The sequence below is a fragment of the Nylanderia fulva genome, unplaced genomic scaffold, assembly GCF_048542155.1.
Source record: "Nylanderia fulva isolate GAGA-0341 unplaced genomic scaffold, ASM4854215v1 Scaffold38, whole genome shotgun sequence".
In the NCBI taxonomy this organism is placed as follows: Eukaryota; Metazoa; Arthropoda; class Insecta; order Hymenoptera; family Formicidae; genus Nylanderia; species Nylanderia fulva.
In genome coordinates, this window is record NW_028190455.1 from 151,458 (window position 1) to 171,211 (window position 19,754).

Sequence of the window (19,754 nt, forward strand, 5' to 3'; positions counted from 1 at the left end):
TATGTATTATTTTCATTATAAAATAGAATGTAAAAAAAACAAAGTTCACTCTGCGTTAAGTAACAATATATGAAGCCGGTAATGCATGCCAATATTAACTGCATTCATTTGCAAAGGGCGACAGACAGATTCTCCTCGATATCACCTCGAAGAGTACCTGCTTTTACACATTTCTATCGCCAAAGTGCTTTGTTGAATAAAACGCTTTGCGAAAAACGTGCGATTAGTATTTCGTAATTTTATTGTGATGCAGATGTGTGTGTGTGTGTGTATCTCTGTGTGTGAGAGAAAAAGAGAGAGAAAAAGAGAGCGAGATTGTTAACGTCAGTCGCCGTTTATAGTTATCGAGTGATATTCTATGCATGACAGCGATCGAAACCATCTGCGAATTTATCCCGCGGCGGTCTACGTTGATATGCAGCACGATAATGTACAGGATGAATCAGAAACTGCAATCGTCGAATATAAATCGTACTTTTATACTTCGTTTCTTCTTTTTTCTCCCGAGAGTCCCAGATTAATCGTCATATTTAGGGCTAAATATAAAGTACGTGACGATCTCTCCCTTAATTTTTTCGTGTGATACACGCAATTTTTACGAGCCGCGATATCGCAAAACGTATAAACAATGGTTTGTATTCGGTCTTTTTAAGGCTCGCATTAATCGTGTGGCTTTCGCTCGCATTAAATACCGGTTTTGAATGCCGTGACGTAGCACGAAATTTGCACGGTTATACCCGATAAATGTGTGAAACGAATATTATATGTACATCGTCACTGAAAACAGACGGGCATGCACTCGATATTCGAGTGCAACGTCGAAAAGCGCCTGGCGCTACAGCTTATCGGGAACCAACAGATTATCGAATCTCGAACGAGCGTGACGCGGAAAACGCGCCGATTAATTTCCGATATCTCGCGCGAAAATATGCGAATTCATCTCGAAATTGATGCAAGCACTTTACAGTCTTGTTCATTGTAAAACGCGCTGAATTTCGCCGATATAGTATTCTGAAAATTTCTCACGATTCGATATAATTCGAACTACAATTTAAAATTCGATTAAATCATAATTCGTGATTAATTAAAAAACACTGTACTATTTTTAATTTAATTTAAAATGTAATTTTAAATAAATCACGGAAAATTCGATATAATACGTAATTAAAAAATTTTCAATAAACTGAGATAATTGTAAAATTTAAATTAAAATGTCATAAGAGTTTATTTCTGAAAAATAAAGAGAAAAGATATGTTGACTTAAAATTTACTTTAACGTTTTAACAACAAATAAACTTTTGACATTCGATACTGCACAGAATGGGGAAAGAAAACAATGCAACAAATGTAACCAGATCTAACAAGTACACTTCGTCCATTTGCATTTTCCGCAACAATGTTGCATGAAATTCGAAACATGCGCGATGCTGTCGCATCGCATTTTTTTTATGCTGACACTAATGCGGTATATGGCGTCACGCAGGATACTGATATAATGTTTCTCTTGGACATATTTTATTATTGGAGATGCGATACATTTGTAAAATGCGAGATGCGTATGTAGATGTAAATATTTTCCGCGTATTTTTTCTCTTTTTCTTATATCTGGTTTTCTATACACACTAAACTATCACAGTCTAGTTCTATAAACTAAAATTATCACAAATTATATTTTCCTTTATTAACTTTCTATAAAAAAAGGCACAATATCACATAATTCATTTTATCTTCTTTATCTCTTTTCAATAATTATTAATAATCAAAAATAACTTATTAATCAAAGCAAACAGTAAAATGTATTATACTTCTTGTCATTTCTCCAAAGATAGTTTCATGGTTTACACGACTTTTAAAATAATTAATAAATTTTCTCGAAGAGAAATTTGTGCAAATAATTGTTGTAAAGAGACAGTAATAAAGTAACGCTTTGCGCAACTTTATAACCAATGTATTCGAATTAAACTAGGATTGCTTTATTTCTCTTTCGCAGTGAAATTATAGTATAAAAGCGCCAAATGTTCGTGTTTCAGCTTTTTCTCAACATTGTCTGTTATTATTTAAACTGTAATATCTGCATGCAAACAAATATTTGTTATTCGAAACTGCACTTTTGAGTTAATCAACGTCTCCAATATAACTTCTAGATAATTTCGCGTAGTTATAGTATATTGCGTATAATTATAATTTGTCAAGCTTTTTTTAAAAATAGAGAGACATTTTTCTCTCTTCTATACATCTCTTATCTTTTTATAATTTTATATCCTATTTATAATGGAAAGAATTTCCTTTTTAATTATTACTTTTCAATCCTACATTTCACAAATATCCTGCATTTGATATGGTTCACCTAAAAAAATAGACGATAACCTCGATTTTCACGCTATCTTAAATATAATTCACGATAAGAAAAATTCGAGATAGATTTCTATATTCACAAATTTATATGTGTTGTATAATGTAGAAAAAGAAGTATTTGAAGAAGTAAAATGTATCAAAAATACATCACATATAAAATTACAAAAAATTGTCTTGCATTTTATCGCGAATTATAGATCGTTGAACAATGCAAAAAATCGAATGCATTTAGAGAGCTAAATATATGTCGCGAATATTCAATATTCATGCGTATGTATTATTCCTATGCCTCGCAGTATTTGTCGCTAAACGAGCAGATCTTCGCAACGCGGACTGTTTCCGCGGATGATAACCGCATGAACAAGTTGCAGAAGCAAGTTCATTATCACCGATGGTCCGGCCATTTGCATATTGCGTTGATACGCGCTGCATGTAGAATCGTAGCTGGAATACAGCGAAATTTAACCACCGCCGACGGGGGACTTTAGGGAGGCTCATTAAAGAACGCTTACACGCTTGCATTTTCCGCTGATAATATCGCGCCTTTTCAAAACTAAATTTCTTTGTTTTAATAACAACGCACGTAAATGTCCATTTTTCATAATTATTGTATTATTAATGCATTTCGATAACTCACGGAATATGTGCGATCGCACAGTGATAATAATCAGGAGGACATTAACGTTTCGATTATGAAACGCTTGTCAAACCAGATGACGCAACATACTGGACGCGACGGAACGAATATTCATGCAACGTTCATTGTGTGTTGATATTAGATTATCCAGAATGGAGATAACGTTGACGTTAGGTTGTGCGAAATGGAATCGAAGTCTAATGGCAAACTCGAAAAGTTGACAGAGGAAATTGTGTTACGTACGTTTCCACGGAAAAAGAGATATGCATCTTTCGTATAATAATTTATAACTGAAAAATTTGAAATATTTGAAATAATCTGAAGCTCATATAGAAGATGGAAAAATAATTACAAAAATTATAAAAACCGTACAGCTTGCTTTTTTCGCATATTTTTTTCAATACTATATATTTGAAAATATATTTATATATACATATACGTAAAATTTGAATAATGTATTATATTACATGTAGCAGGAAAATAGCAAGTTTTATTTATAATGTTTAAAATTGTATAAATGTTGATGAATATTGGCGTGCCGCGCGTCAAAATTTCTCTGACAAATGTCAAGCTGAAGCATCAAAATAGCTTTGTTGAATAGCACAGCTTCGTCTAAATGGGCACACTTGCGAAGACAATGCGAACCACGTCTAATATCCTGGCGACTATTGCCATGACATACTACAACAACGGGAGCTTTCGAAGATGCAGCTGCTGCACTGCACACCAAGTGCAACACAGCGGTCTCTTACATCCCGAAGGAAATCTGGACGACAATGATGCAGCAGTTTGTATCGAAAAACTGTGGAACAATCGCCATCCGTTCTACCGTAAAAATAATAATAGTAATAATAAAGAATTATTAATTTTGAAACAATTGTAAAAAAAAAAAAAAAAAAAAACAATTTGGAGCCTTAAGAAAATCTGTGTCTTAATTTTGATCTTGATAGAATTTTTAAATAAAAAAATGTATTTAAAAAAATTATCTAAAAGTACTACTAAAGTTGACTGATAATGCATCTTCTGTCGTGAATTTCTGCACATTTTCTAATCGTTAATTAGAGAGGGTTGTATTACGTGCTTATATACCTAACGCATGCAGACGCATGCACTTTCATAATCTTAAAGGTGACTTTATTACAGCACTTATTGCGAATAATCGCGTTAACAGGGCCGATGCGCCGCTGCGCAGTTAATGCCATCGCTGTTGCTGTTATTGCTACGGCGCTCTGTTATCACTTCCTGACATTTCGCAGCCGCGACATTACAGCCGCCGTTAATCTTGCCAAACGAGCCCGCGGGAAATTGCAAAATTGCCGAGCGTCTCAATAAACACACGATTATTACAAACAAGAGCTATTTCGGCAACAAAAAGTAAATAAAGTCAAATATGAGATGAAGCAATTGTATCTCTAGAATATTAACTTTATAATGAGCATAAAAGATGTCATATATATATAAAATAAAATATGTTAAAATATGCGAATAAATATAATAACTGAAATTTATATCTAACTATCCTCTATACTTTCCTTTTAATTAATTAATTGGAAAATAAAGATTGCTAATTTTTTACTATTAGAAAATCCTACTAACATTTTATGTACTATTTATATTATGATTTCAAAATATTTCGCTGCAGTTATTTGTACATTTCTCTTCGGCTGTGTTTTATTATTATTACAAATATTTATATATACGTAGGTACTATATATAAAACATTTATGCAATTTTTGAATAGCGTTATTTGTATTTGGCTTCTTATTTTTACTTCTATTACGAGCGATATAAATCGAAAATTTGTTGAAAAGATAAATAAGCTAAGCTTTTGTACACGACGAAAGTTGCAAAATATATCACGACAAAAAATCAACATTAAATGTGAATTTTGTTGCGAATATTCCTATTTCGTAATGTAATGTCTGTTTTTATGTACAGTGCGGTACAATGTAATATACATGTAAATATTTCATTCAACATTTTTAAAATCTCATGGATTTTCTCGAGCAAATTTTAATACCGTGTTTTTTCATCAAACAAAATAGTATTAAACAGAAAACGCACTTGGAAGTTTCTAATTCATAATTAACACGCTGCATCGTATGATAAATAACATGACACGCTACAACTCACACGTAATATTCAGAATTTTTAATAATGCAAATTTTTATCAAATGGAACGAACATATTTCACAAAGAATTACGTAATAGCAAATATTCCTCTTGCTTAAAAAATGTGAACGTTTTAAAAAAAAATTGTTTTATATAAATTAAAAAATTTGTTTAGCGAAAATATTATTAAATAAAATATTTGTATATGCATAAGATATAATATTTAAATAAATAAATATATATATATATAAATATTTTTAAATTTTTATTTCGTATTGAGGTAATTCGTTACTGATACCATTACGTATTTTTCCATTAAAACACGACATCTGCGCGTCGCGTAAAACATTTTCCCCTGGAGAATCCTTTCAATTAATCAAACCAGCCCTCTTTGTACTCGCGATATGCTACAATATTCATACTTCATCCGTCATTCTGTGAAGTTTTCCCGGTTGGAAGAATCACGAGAGGGCCAAGCCAGTCACGTTGCCAATATCGCCGTGACAGCCCGGCGGCCTCGTTTAATTTTTATTCTCAAAAGGCGAAGCACGTGGATTCACTACGAATAGGAAGGAGAGTGCCATTCGTGAAATCTTTATTGGAAGCTCGCTATTGAAGGATTAACAAGAACAGTAATCTTAAATTGAACTTTCACCGAAAAAGACGGCGCTATAAATAAAATCGTTATTCGATCTATTCTATATTATTGAGGTGCATTCTTCGAAATGCACACTCTTCTTTATATAATATTCATACTCAAAGTGGATTGGATAAAATAACAATTTAATGACAATTGACGCTTTATGTTTCTACAATAAAATAGTTATAATATATATATGATATGACTTTTTTCTGTATTTTGTGATTCATAATATTTTTTAAATTATATAATTAATATTATTATTATTTCTAAAAATTATAATACTACTTTATTTTTTATTACGATATATAAAAGGATCGCATATTTATCAAAGCTTGTTTATTTGTTTGTTTAGCTCTTGTTAATAATTTCTTTTCTTGCGCAATATCAATCATTATCTGATATTTTTATAACAGAATAGGAAATCATCAGAAATATTAATTTTATGAATATAAAAACAGGTCGAACTAAAATAGTCTATCTTCATAAAAAATAAATGAGTGACAAGGATTAAGCGTATACGATACAAAGTACGAGTATATCTCGTTCATTGACTTCTTGTCGCATATAAACCAAACAAATTTATCGCGCGAGGAATTAGACCATCACAAGATTTAATCTTTATCTCTTCGAAATGCATTTTTTATGTTGTGACGCGTATATCATTTACGCAGTTTAAATTTAAATAGCACGCATTGCTCTTTTATATCATTTCTATATCATTTCTATTTATTTGAAATTTTATATTTATCTGTTCGTTATGAAATTATAGTATAAATACGCTGGCCATAAAGTCAAAGTATAAATATAAAATAAAAGGCAACTCAGACACATTAACGCGTACACTCTTCGACCACCATATTAATATATGTATTACAAAAAACACATTATTTCAATTATTGCATTATTTTTGTAATTTTTATATAATCTTTCAATTTTTCTCAATTTTTATAATTTTTTAAAATTTGTTCTCTTTCGCAATTTTTAAAATTTCTTTCTTCTGTAAATTATATAATTTTAATATTAGCTTCAAAAACTGCACGAAAACGATACTTAAAAAAGGTATAACATAATTTTTTAAGAATAAAAAGTATGTTAAAAAAAATTAATAAAAATAAACAACTAAATCAATCTAATTTTTCGTAACGCGAACGATTAGCGAGTATTCACTTAAAAAAGCGTACTGGATCGTTTATCTTTAATTGTAAGTGCCGTTAAAAATCGATTTCGAAAATCGTATTAAACTGCAGATACATTACGCCATTATGTCAATTGGTACCTGCATCTCGTTTCAACCAATCAACTTACGCTCACTTTTCTCATTTACTGATAAATATGACCGCAAGATATTAAATTTCACGTTTCAAGGTTGAAAGTTGTATTCAATATTATAGATGATTGATAGTATTATGTAATATGTTTACTTTCATTTTTCAATTCTTAATATTCCAAATATTTTTAATATTCCTATAATGTTCAAGATTCTTGATTAAAAATTATTCCATTTATCATTAATATCCAAATCATTATATACTTTCCACCATCAATTTATAATGTAATGTTCATTACACTATAAATTGGCAATAGAAAGCAATGATTTGGATATTAATAATAAATATATATCGTAGTGATACTGATTATAAATGATATATAATCTTCATATTTTTCTTATGACAATAGACGTATGCCAATAAAATGCTACTACAAATAGTAGATTATACGATAGACAATCGCTTTAAAAACCCTTGAAAAATATCCATTATTTTGTCAATATCTATATTATTTCCCTATTTATTGCCGGATCAACCAAAAAATTCTCGTTCGCCTATCATTCAAACTCGCAATTTCCAAGTTTTCCCTAATGCCTCTCCTTCGTAAACTCGTCCCTTCCAACCGATCAAACTCAACTCACTCTTATGCTTGGAGCTGCTTTTCCACAAACCCCTGAAGAATGACATTCTAGCCCAGCGCAGCACCAGCAACTCCAATAGCTCCGAGATCTTCTCTCTCGTCACAATCTGCCTCGCCAGCTTTCTCCTGTTTGAAAGCTCGTCCCTCACTCACTTAAATCTCGTGAGAACAGTACAGTGCCACGCTCAAAACATGTGAAATCGAAATCGGAGCGATATGTGCCGAGCGTGTCACTACGAGTCACAATAAATCGCGGACTTCCGTCGTACTTCCGAGAAAGCTGAGACCAACAAAGCTCGAGACGGATAACAGCTGGGGAGCTCGTTTAGCGGGATCTTCGTCGAGAACACCCGCGAGAACGTGTTGCCGCGGTGGCAGCGCGCCGCGATATGAAGCGTCCGGAACGGTTTATAGCGGCGCTTCGCCCTTGCAAGCGAACATGCGCATCCCCATTCGTCCTTGCCCCGTCGCTTTCTCTCTCGCTCCCACCCTCTCTTATCCTCTCTCTCTCTCTCTCTCTCTTTCATGTTCTCTCCCACCGCCTGCCTGAATTCCGGTTCCGCTTCCGAACCGGGTCCCACACACGCCGAAAGGATATAAAGATTATTTTCACACGTTTCGCGACGACAAACCCATGACGAATAATATAGAGGAATCGAAGATTAGAATAAGGCTTTTTAAGGGATGAACGCAAGAATGAGAAAACTCAACCAAGGATCTACGAATTTTATACTATGATGAAATTTTTAGGTTGACGAGAATAAGAATAAAAAAAATATTCCCCGGAAATGACCATGAATTTTGCATTGAGATGAAAATTTTAAATTAAATTAAAAGTCGGCATGAAGAATATTTTTTTTAATAGAAAAACATTTGGACTGTAACAAAATGTATTTTAAATCATATATACAAATGAAAAATATCATTAGAGAGTATTTGAATAATCACCGCAAATAAAAACCAATTTATATTAAGAATTTTGTGAGCTTATCAGATGATATTTAATATATAAGAGGCAAATTTAATATCGGATTAAACATCGCTAAAGTGGCTCTCGTCGTACGGGCTTGCGAAGCAATTTAGTATTCATTTCCACCGACGACATAGTCGCCAAGAAATTGATGCGTTGCTCGGGCACGTTCCAGAAACACGAGACGAAGGTCTCACCACCTAATTTTGTGGAAGATGCCCGTCCTAAACTTGTAGAAATTTCGGATAATCTCATAGAAGGTAATAACCCCCAGCAGCTTCAATATATTTACCATTTTTATGTTATCGCAGATTAAAGTTACAGTAATGAAAATCACGAAACGTCATTATCATTTTTTTTTAATAAAAAGATACTTTGAAGCGAAAGTCGAATAATTTATGTCATAATAATACATGGTATAATAAAGTTTACAACTTTTACAGAATGTTTTTTCAGATTGCTGACATAATATTACAGTAAAAGAGATGAAAAAAAATTAAAAATTGTAACATCAAAAAGTTAAATGAGAAGTAAATATCTTATTACAATCTTTTATGTTTTTAATTCATTGTAAAATATATGAGTCGAGTTAAACCAAGTTTTCTTGTCGATTTTGGGTCGAGAGAATGAAAGAGATTTTCCAGTAAGCTCGGATAATTCTGTATTTGTCAGGAAAGCGAAATCGATCAGAAGAACTGATTTCGTACGATAAATGTTCCCCAAGTGTCGAAAATTTGCAGTTAACCCAAAATTATCAAGTATACGTGTTCAGAATCGGAATCTAAAATTTTAAATTAAATTCGACAATATATCAGGTGTTCGCGTACACTTCTCCGGTAGAAAAATACGAGAACACGAGATATCCATTCAATTATCGTGGGTCGTTATGCGTTCGTTAGTGCACAATTGACTTTAGACAGCAGTGGCTCAAATCGATTTCGCGTACGCTTGAAATTGCCAATCAATCGAGGGAAATCGGGGAAAACAACTGTCCACCCGCTGGGTAAATTACCTGCATCTATCAGCCGCATCGGATTACGGATTGAACTAACGCACCAGCGAAAACAGATCGTTACGAGATAATCGTACACTGAATAAAACGGTAATTTAAAAAAAAAGAAGATCAAGACAAAAAGAGAAATGCATTTATTATTATCGCATTAAGTTCGCGTGCGATATTGACTAGAAAATACAAATAAAAATAAATGCAAAATTCTAAAAATATAGATATAGAGAATGATTAAAATTTTTAAAAGTAATTTAGAGAGACAGGATTTTTTAATTTAAAAAATTGAAGGGAACTATATGTTACATTATGTTGTTAAATAAAAAGGAATGTTATTTATATCAGTAGAGTAGATTTTATTTAAATTTTGATTATATACTTTATTTAAAAAATTAGGAGGCACAATTAAAAAAATTTTGGAATATTCTCTTTCTTTCTTTCACACGAGGAGGGTCCTCTGAAGCTGTCAAAATCGACAGAAACGGCCGATGGCGCAAAAATTCGCGACGCAAAAGAAACTCTGGAGCGGGAATAAACTGCTATGAAGATCCGAGCGAGATGATTGACGAGAGAAATTGGCACGAACGTTCTTTGGAAGCCGAGTTGCGAGTTTTTGCACGACCGGCTTAACAGACATGTCGCAAAATTTTGCTTGGGCTCGCATCTCTTCTCTCATACTGCGGTCAGTTCCTTTATGATCGCGATATAAATCACCAATTAAAACTAGCATAATGTGTTCAGATTTGAATGTTATAAAACCTGATCTCTTCAAATTTACTCGCAGTAATTAAAAAAATATACATGTATATATATATTGATGACACAAATATTGTAACTTTCTCTACACAATATTTTCGCTGAAAAAGGATCGACTATAAATGGATCAAAAAATATTATATAAAAAATAGCTGCTTTTGAAACATTCTGTACATAAAATCGAAAATAAATTGCATTGAAATTACCCGTTAAAACGGTTAAAATGCAAAAGAGATATGTGATTTATTCGGCCGATGTTTTTTCAGGCAGTATACGTGGAAAATATTGAAATGCGAAAATCGAGACCGACTATGAAATCGACCAGTGGCGAATATTTTTCATTTAATTTCGCGACGCGCAATTTTTGGAATAACGGACGGTATGCAAAAAAGAGACCCATGCAATCCTCAACGTCACAGCTGCTGTCTTTGCATCTCTCACGTATCTTCTTTCGCCCGTTTCTTCATTCCGTTCGTCGATTGGTGCTTCATCTTTTCCTCCTCTTACCGAGGCAGTTGGCATCGACAGGAATTCTGCATTTGACAATACTTGTCGAACACGTTTCGCGAAACAGGATGACGTTTTCCGTGACATATCGTAAATTCGTGTGCCGAGATAATTGAACGTTATGTATACGCGGCTTTTAATATATTTTTATTCTCTTTATATCAAATGAATAAAGATCGAAATTTTATATAAAAAGATATCATAATATTCCCATATACATGTGCTCCTTTCTTAACAATCTTTCTAAAGAAATATAATGTAATATATACCTATGCTCGCATATGATACGTATATATGTGTATAGTATCGAGAAACTCTGATTTCACAATTTCCCTTCCGAACAATATAATTATATATCGATCGAGATATCTTTCATCGTCTCATATATGATACATTAGTTACTACTCCATTAACTTTCCAACGATACAACTGACACATCGTCGACAGCGAGTCAGTCCCAAGTTTGACACGTTCGCGAGGCACACGCACGACGCGCACACATCTACAAACATGTGCGGTTCGATACGTCGTCGTATACGGTCATCGGTCGTGCAACGCGGGACGAATTCCATTACGCACGATTATGCGGTATTATGCGTGACTCGGGGAGCATCGCTCTGTAATTTCGAGTCCTTCTCGCGGGATGCGAACGAGGCATTGTTATACGCGATCTTGCGCAAATCAGGAAATGCATTGATTAATGCGATGCAAATAGAATGTCGAATATTTCGTCAAATGTTTGTCAAACTTTGTGCGACGTATGGGAATAATTTGAGAGAGAAAAAACTACGGCGATATATGTGCAATATGTCAGGATTCGAAATTTGCACTCGCGTTTATTTGCGAAACATTTTGTATTGGAAGCTAATTCAGAACGCGAGAGTGAGTAAAATTAGTCATTTTTTGAAACATTTATTTTAAATGTGAGAAGATAGCTATGTAGATATGTAAAATAAGAATATAGAAATAAAAGATTTAAAGTGTGATATTTAAAATACGACAAAATCACTACATTTCCAACAGAGATTTACGAATTATAGATTCATTGATTCCAATTCAAATGCTGTATTTATCACTCTATCTTCGATCCGCACAAAATAGCTGCTCCAATTTCAAGATATTGATCTATATATTATAGTGCATAAGCTCTATATAATAATATTTGCAATATTATTATGTAACAGAGATACACATGTTATATATATGTTGCTCAACGTAACCACAATTCATCAAATATCATTACTTAATTATTATTAATATAAATTATAACCAATTCCTAGAAAGAATATGATATGTTGTCATCATTATAAATAACTCTTACTGTTAAGAAATCTGCAAATTTATTTCGACTCGTTATCACGGAAGACAGTTGCAACGTTTCGATGCAAATTCGCTGCATACAATTGCTCGGATAATATATAAACCGTGAATAAATGCATCTTTTAAAAATACATCTTTTAGAAAAGCGCAACCAGCAGAAAGCGAGACGCGCGATATTTTAATTTAATGAATCTCGATTTCGCACGGTAAGCGGATCGACTTGAACGTTACTCGAGTTTTTATTAAAATTGTGCAAAAAAGTGCACAATTGCACGTTGCGTCGTTAATTGAAAGAACGTCTCGAAATCGGTTTTTCACGCTGCAGAAAAATTATTCTCGAATGTCATGTCTTACAAACGGCGCCGTGTATGCGGATAATTATAATGCCGACCAATTACAGTCGATTATATACAGTCGACTTATAGCCTGGTAAATGTATTCCGTTATAAAAGGGCATTGCGTAAGAAATCGCAGTAAAACATTCTATCGCGAGTACAAACGTGTAACACGAAAATGAGAGAGAGAGTTTAATCAATTATTCAATTTTCACTTAAGTTCTTGGAATAAAAATTTAAATAACGCTACAAAATAATTTTACTTGAATTATATTACCTTTCTAACAATTTAACAAACCACAAAAGCATTCAAAAGTCAAAGAGTTAAAGAGAAATTTTCGTACAAATATTAATTAATTTGTAAAAAAATTTAAACTATGTTGAATTATATAGTAAATATTAAATTATATTTAAAATATTCAATTTTATAAATGTAAAATATAAAATGACATTTTTAAATGCAGTTAAATATCATGAAAATGTGTAAGTTTAGAAAAGTAAAAATTCCTCGAAATATTTTATATTACGAATAGATCAAAGTATATGAAATTACTTATAATTTCGTCTTCATTATCCATTTAGACCATTCAATATATTCCTTCTTCTTCCTAAGACGAAAATCATACGACGGAAAGCCGAGAAAATCTACCAGATATTGGCCATGAATTCCAGACTATCGCAAATAAATTCCACATCCGCTTTGATGCAAGCGAAGAAACGGATCCTTTCGTAACTCCTACAGGTGAGATCCAATTCTCTACTCGTCGAAATAATCTAGATTACGGGGGAAGAAGAAAGAGAGAGAGAGAGAGAGAGAGAGAGAGAGAGAGAGAGAGGTTCCAACGAGGAAGATACGACGCGCACTATTCCGATCTCTTTGAATAACCCGAACTCTTAGGCATCGCTGTGTATGCGAACTATGCCAGTCATTTTGAGAGCTTCCCGAAGACTGTACGGCTTTTACAACGCGATCCCTGCTATATATAAAGTATACATATACCTACGCATGTATATATATATATATATATATATTCGCCATTTTTTCTTGTTTCTTTTCGTACGTATCGAAGTTAAGATGAATTTTCTATGGAATGTTCGGCACAACGTACACCTAGCAAACTTCATTTATGAATTCTTTGAGGAACTTAAAGCCGATTTTTTTCCTCGGTAAAAATTTAATTTCAGATGCCAGCTTTTTCATAATTTATCATTTTTTATACGTTAACTTGAAATATATCTTAAAAGAATAGAGTTCTAGAAAATTAGGCAGGATTTAATATAAATGTAATTTATGTAACAATTTTGTATAAATTGTAATCTAATTTTTGAAAATTGTCTTTTCTTTGAATGTGAATGCGTAACGCTAGTAAACTCGTCCCGCTGTGGAATATCCATCCAGCTTCATTCGTTAGAGCAATGTAAACCGAGCATGTCGGTTCGCTATTATGCTACATGAGTGCCTCAGCATTTCGCTATTATCGCATACATGTAGGATATCCGAGCTATTTCGCGATTATTGTAGAATGCGATTCTGTAGAAGATATACAAAATACGTCATGTTCATGATGTGGCTACAATAGTTGCTATTAAGCATATTTTTTAATTATGTATCTAATATTTAGAAATATATTGCTATTAAGCATATTTTTTTAATTATGTATCTAATATTTAGAAATATACATATATTATTAAAAAAATTTAAACATTTTTACTCCAAATATTTTTTAATTCTTGATAGTCAGAAAACTACGTATATTTAAAGTTTCCAAATCTTTCATAAAAAAAAATTCATTTCAAACTAAATTTTTATCGCAATTGTACCATTTCTACATTCTTGCGCGGAATGCCCATAAAATTGTTGAAATATTTCGAATAACATGTTAAAATTATCAATATACTGAAAAAAATTTGTTAACTTGACTAAATCTTTTAATTAAATATTATTTTGTTAATCAAACGTATAAAAATATTTAAATTAAATATAACATATTAAATACTAATAAATATTGATTTAACAAAATAGTAATTTAGTTGAAAGATTTAGTTAAGTTGACAAATTTTTTTTTTAGTGTATTCATATATATCGCATATATCAATAAATCCTCGATCATTGAAGGAAAATTCAAGATTTTAATCTTTCATTGTATATACGAACACGGATCGTGACTGAGGAAAGTATCAGAGGAGCCATCGACAATTAAGCGAAGATTGCACGAACAAGAAGAAAAAGGAAGAGGAGGATAAGAAACATGAGATGAAAGTCTCGAGAGAACTTGCATCAGCCTAGCATACGTAAGACGTTCTCGTTTCCGTAAGTATGTGTGAATCGCGTGTCTTCCTTCAAAGGTAGGCGTGAAAGGTAGTCTTGAAATCACAAAGACTAACTAAATTATCACCAACTACATTGCCTGTTATTTGACATTTTTAGAATCACAAATATGGATAACATACGCACACATCGTAGATATCAGAATAATATTTTTAAAATTGTGAAAATGTATATAGTGAAGAATATATAACAAGATAAGAATTTTTCTAATAAATAATTTTTAAAAATTTTGAATTGTTTTATTATTAAGTACTCTGTAAGAAATTTATACAATTCTGATTGTGAGCTAAAAAAAATAATAAAATAATACGTTTCTATATATAGCATGTTATATCTATCTCGCATCTTTTTTCACAAAATACGAAAATAAAAAATTTGATCTTCTTACTGAACAAGAGTATAAGGTATATTTCACAGACTGAAAATAATAAATAAAGCATCTACATATACATACACAATAATGCACGCTAAGTAAGCCGCTCATCTCTAGGAGCTAAGAAGATTGAAGAGAACTCACATCCATCATAACTGATTCTCTCATCGTCTTTCATCGTCTTTCATCATCTTTCCCTTTCTGTTCTTCTTTCTCACTCTATCTTTAGCAATACTACTGCTGTGAATGCTTTTCCTTTTCCAATTTGATCGACAATCATCATTCTTGTTTTACAGGCATTACTTTCTCACCGCTTTTCCATTTTTCTTGTCTTTCCTTTTTTTTCCGGGAAAAGCTTTCTTCTCCTTCTCTGGATCTGTCCGATTTCGACTGGCCTTGATCCAGTCAAATCTCTAACTCGGAAACTTTTCAAGAGACTTCTAACTTTCAAAGAAAAATGCTATTCGATTTTTTCTTGGGATTTTTAAAAATTGCGATCAAGAAAGACAAGTCTTTCATCAATGATCTCATATTTAGATACGTTAAAAATTATACAGTCTCTTCACAACAATTATTTATGCAATGCACACTGCTTGCACAAAAAATATTTAAAACAGTTTAGAGAATTATATTGTTGATGTAATTAATTGAAATATATCATTCGATATAATTTTGTCTTTTATCTTTTTTTTATTTAGACGTCCTTTTTTTATTGTCAACTATTTCACGTTAAAAATAGTATTTACATATGCAGCAAAATATTAATTGCTCGTTAAGCATTGCAATAAATATTTAATGAATTATTGGAAATCATCTTTTTCTCCCGCGTATATAACTCGTAAGAAATGATAGCTCGTCGTCCTTTCCATAATAATCCCGTTTAATGCCCGGAAAAACACTACTTCGTGTCCCATCAACGACGCAATTAGGAGCATTTCGCTTGCAAACGAGACAGGCGCGAGATCTCGGCATCTCCACCCTTGTAACACCTGCTGCTAGTACTTGCTGCGACTAGTCGACAGCTGAAATCAAGGCGATTGCAGCCGCTGTTTTTTCAATGCCTGTATCTTGCGTGGATTAATCCGTTAATACGCGCTTTTTCCTATCTTAACTCGTTCTGCATGCAGATTAAACGGTATTACCGAACAAATTTTTAACAAAATTTGAAGGACAAAAATACTATTTGGATAATTACAAGAGTAATTAAAACTTTGAAATAAACTAAATAAAACCCGGGAAAAAATTTTTATATATAATTATATATAAATTATTGCATAATTATACATATATAATTGTAAAATTATAATTATGTGAAATGTGTCCATTTTTAAACATAATTATATAAATTATAATAATATAATATAATAATAATTATATAAATTTATAAAGGGTTCATATAATATATATTTGAGTATTAAGCGAAATTTGCATATTTGACATAAAATACAAATATCTTAAATATTCATTTTCATTATATATTAATATTTTATGAAAAATTGAATCACATTATAAAAAAATGTTACTTTAAAAAAAAAATATGAAAATTAATAACACGTTCATAATTTTCTTTAAAAATTTTGGTTTTGTTAACATTTATTTCTCAATTTGTCATTGATATTAAAGGTTTTTATCCGAAACATAATTTTACCTATAATTTGTATGGACAAAAATACTGCCTAAATTGGCTCTAATAATTAATTAATACTTTTGAAAATATTTTCTTAATATGTTTGAAAACTCGACAACAATAATCAAAAAAAATATTAAATTTCCATTTGCATTAATTTACCTTTACGTAATTCAATTTATCGAGTCAGAATTGTCCCATCTCTTGAAACAGAAATTAAACTTTGTAATTTTTATTGAGACAATTATAAATTTATAAGCTACGTAATAAATTATTCAAAGAGAAAGAAAAGAATGAGACAGAAGTATTGAAAATATATAGAAGAAATTGGACCTTATGAAATACGTAATATAAAGAATAGAAATAAAAGAAAAAAAAAAATAGTAAAATAACAATGGTGTTCAAATGGTATGCAGTGGCAATGGATTATGAAAACATGAGAAAGATTAGGGTTATGGAAGTGTGTAAGTATAGATGATTGAGAGGAGTGATATGTAGAAGAGAGAGTAATTAACGAGTGATGCACATGATATAGGTAATCAAAATGTAGTGATCATCCGAAGGAAATGTAAATTGACTCGAGTCATTAATTTATTAAATCGTAATAATATGCGATGCATTAATGAATTATTAATATTTATATAAAAATCCTTTCAACGAAAATATTTATGAACATATTTGTATATAAATTTACATTATATGATAATTTATTTTTCTATACAATTTATTATTGAATACATTAATAAAAATTTTTTTCCCGGAAACTCTTTATCAATTTTGATCCTTTATCAATTGTATGGCGACAAAGAATCTTTCCTTAAATCGATGGTCTCTAATAATTTCTTAATATTGTTACTTCATTATTTTCTTACATTAATTGTTGATGAAAAAATCGCACGTAATCAAATAAAATAAATTTTCCACAAATTTATCCTTCCTTTTTCTTACTCCTAAATTTCTTTTCGTTCTTTTTCGAGCGAATTGCCTCGCCATCGGGTCGGTTGTCGAATACAGAAATGTACATTGTGAATTCGTGTTATTCGAGCACAAGCATGTATAACTTTAGGTAAGATACGAGTAAAGCAACATTTATCTCGAACGAGAAGGAAAGAAAGAGAAGAGACAGAAGGGATCCATCGACAAAATAAAAGAAAAATTTGCGACCGTTAACCGGCACAAGTGACCGCGTGCATATCGAAGAGAGATCGAGAGAAAAGGAAGGAGAAGAAAGAAGAACAGAAAGAGAGAAACAAGCCCAGATGCTGTCAGTTCCAAGATCGGCTGATGCAAGTCCGGCATGGATTCTCGCGATGGAAAAGCAAGGCACGCAAAAGAATTCAGGGTTAGTGGAAGTGTGTAAGTATAACGAGTCTCGCGAGTCTGGAAGAGGAAGGTCGATTACTGTCACGGAGGAAAGAGAGACGTAATTGGGCCCAACGGCAGTGCATGCACCATGCATTGCACCGGCTGATGCAACAATCGGGCCTCTGGCTGGCATTTCCTCGCCGCGGAAGGAAATGTACCATCTCGTCGATCTCTCGTAGTCATTTAACTTTTCTCACTAATTCCGCTAATTAATCACTCCGCGATGCAATTAAATGAATTTGATTGAATATTTGATATAAGGAATCCTTTTTCAAAACAGATAAATATTTATTTGTGTCAAACGAATAGCGTTAATGGTATTATTAAAATATACATTTATTTGAAATCAATAGCTTTTTTCAGTACAGAGATTAAGTGATTAAATTAATACAATTAATAAAAACTTTCGATTTAATTGAGCAAAACTAGCGATTTTATTAGATTAATATTTCACTACGTTTCGACCATGAAATATTAATCTGATAAAATGGTCAACTAAATCCAAAGTTTTTATTTAATAACGACTCTATATTGACTATTTAATATGAATTTTAATAATTATTTATAAATAATTGTTGAAATAAACTATTGTAAATTTATATCTTATTATTTGAAATGTATCACTTTATTCGGAATACTTTCTATAGCAAGATATCACACAACGCTAACCGTATCTTTATCCTTTAAGGGAATATAGTGCAATGTTTCCACCGACCGCGCGATCGGAGGCAGAAAAGCGCACCTCCTATTCTTCTTCGTTAGAATGTAGACGCGAACATGTTGAAGAAAAGATACCACGCGAACAGATCTACCTTTCAGGAGCGTGTAATAAAAGAGTTAGAGTCGCTATTATTCGGCAAATATATACAACAAAGAAAAAATAACAAGAATACATCAAACAAATCATTATACAATAATTGTATTACATTACGAAATGTTGTAAAAAAATAATATTTCTCTCTTTGATTCAATAAATTGAGAGAAAAATTCCCAATCTCTTCTGCACAAGAGATTTAACGGAGAAAGAAAAATCTTTAGAAGAGAGAATATTTCGAGAAGAAAATATCGCGCGGTAAAAATCTTAAAAAGACAATATCTTTTGTAATTGCTCGAATCTTTTCGATTTTCTATATATTGTATTGATTTCGGGATTGTACTATTTTCAAGAAATTGCATCGCTTAAAATTTTAAGAACGCGCGACCACACCCAAAATTCCTGCGTCCCTGCCGTCTTTGTTTCCATGGCGAAGAGTCTCGTGTTCCTGAAGAGCTATGCAAGAGCCGTAAATCTCGCGGTGGCGAAAGGCTCGAGAACGCTTTTTCCAGCAGAAAAGACGAGAGAACGAAAAGAAAAAAAAGAGACGGGAGAAAAAACGCGAAGAAAGGATCGGATAGATAGAACAACGGGTGGAAAAGGGCGACTCTCGCTTGAGTTTTGCCGCGAAAATCAAGTAATTTCTCGGGGGACATCCACGGCTCGCCATTGTCCTGCTCTTCCTTTAACCCCGAGA

General features: G+C 32.1%; 1 protein-coding gene across 2 annotated transcripts in view; it reads right to left on the reverse strand.

Annotated features, from left to right (window-relative positions):
- The window catches only part of LOC114929959 (uncharacterized), a 68,352-nt gene that overhangs the window by 38,993 nt on the left and 9,605 nt on the right, over nucleotides 1-19,754 (reverse strand). Inside the window, exon 1 of one of the 2 annotated variants that reach the window (XM_029301697.2) lies at nucleotides 7,657-8,055. The exons of the other annotated variant lie outside the window; for it this stretch is intronic. Within the exon in view, the coding sequence (XP_029157530.1) occupies nucleotides 7,657-7,702 (46 nt within the window). The 5' untranslated portion in view covers nucleotides 7,703-8,055. Of the gene's footprint in view, nucleotides 1-7,656; nucleotides 8,056-19,754 lie in introns of those variants that run through there. 2 annotated transcript variants of the gene reach the window in all.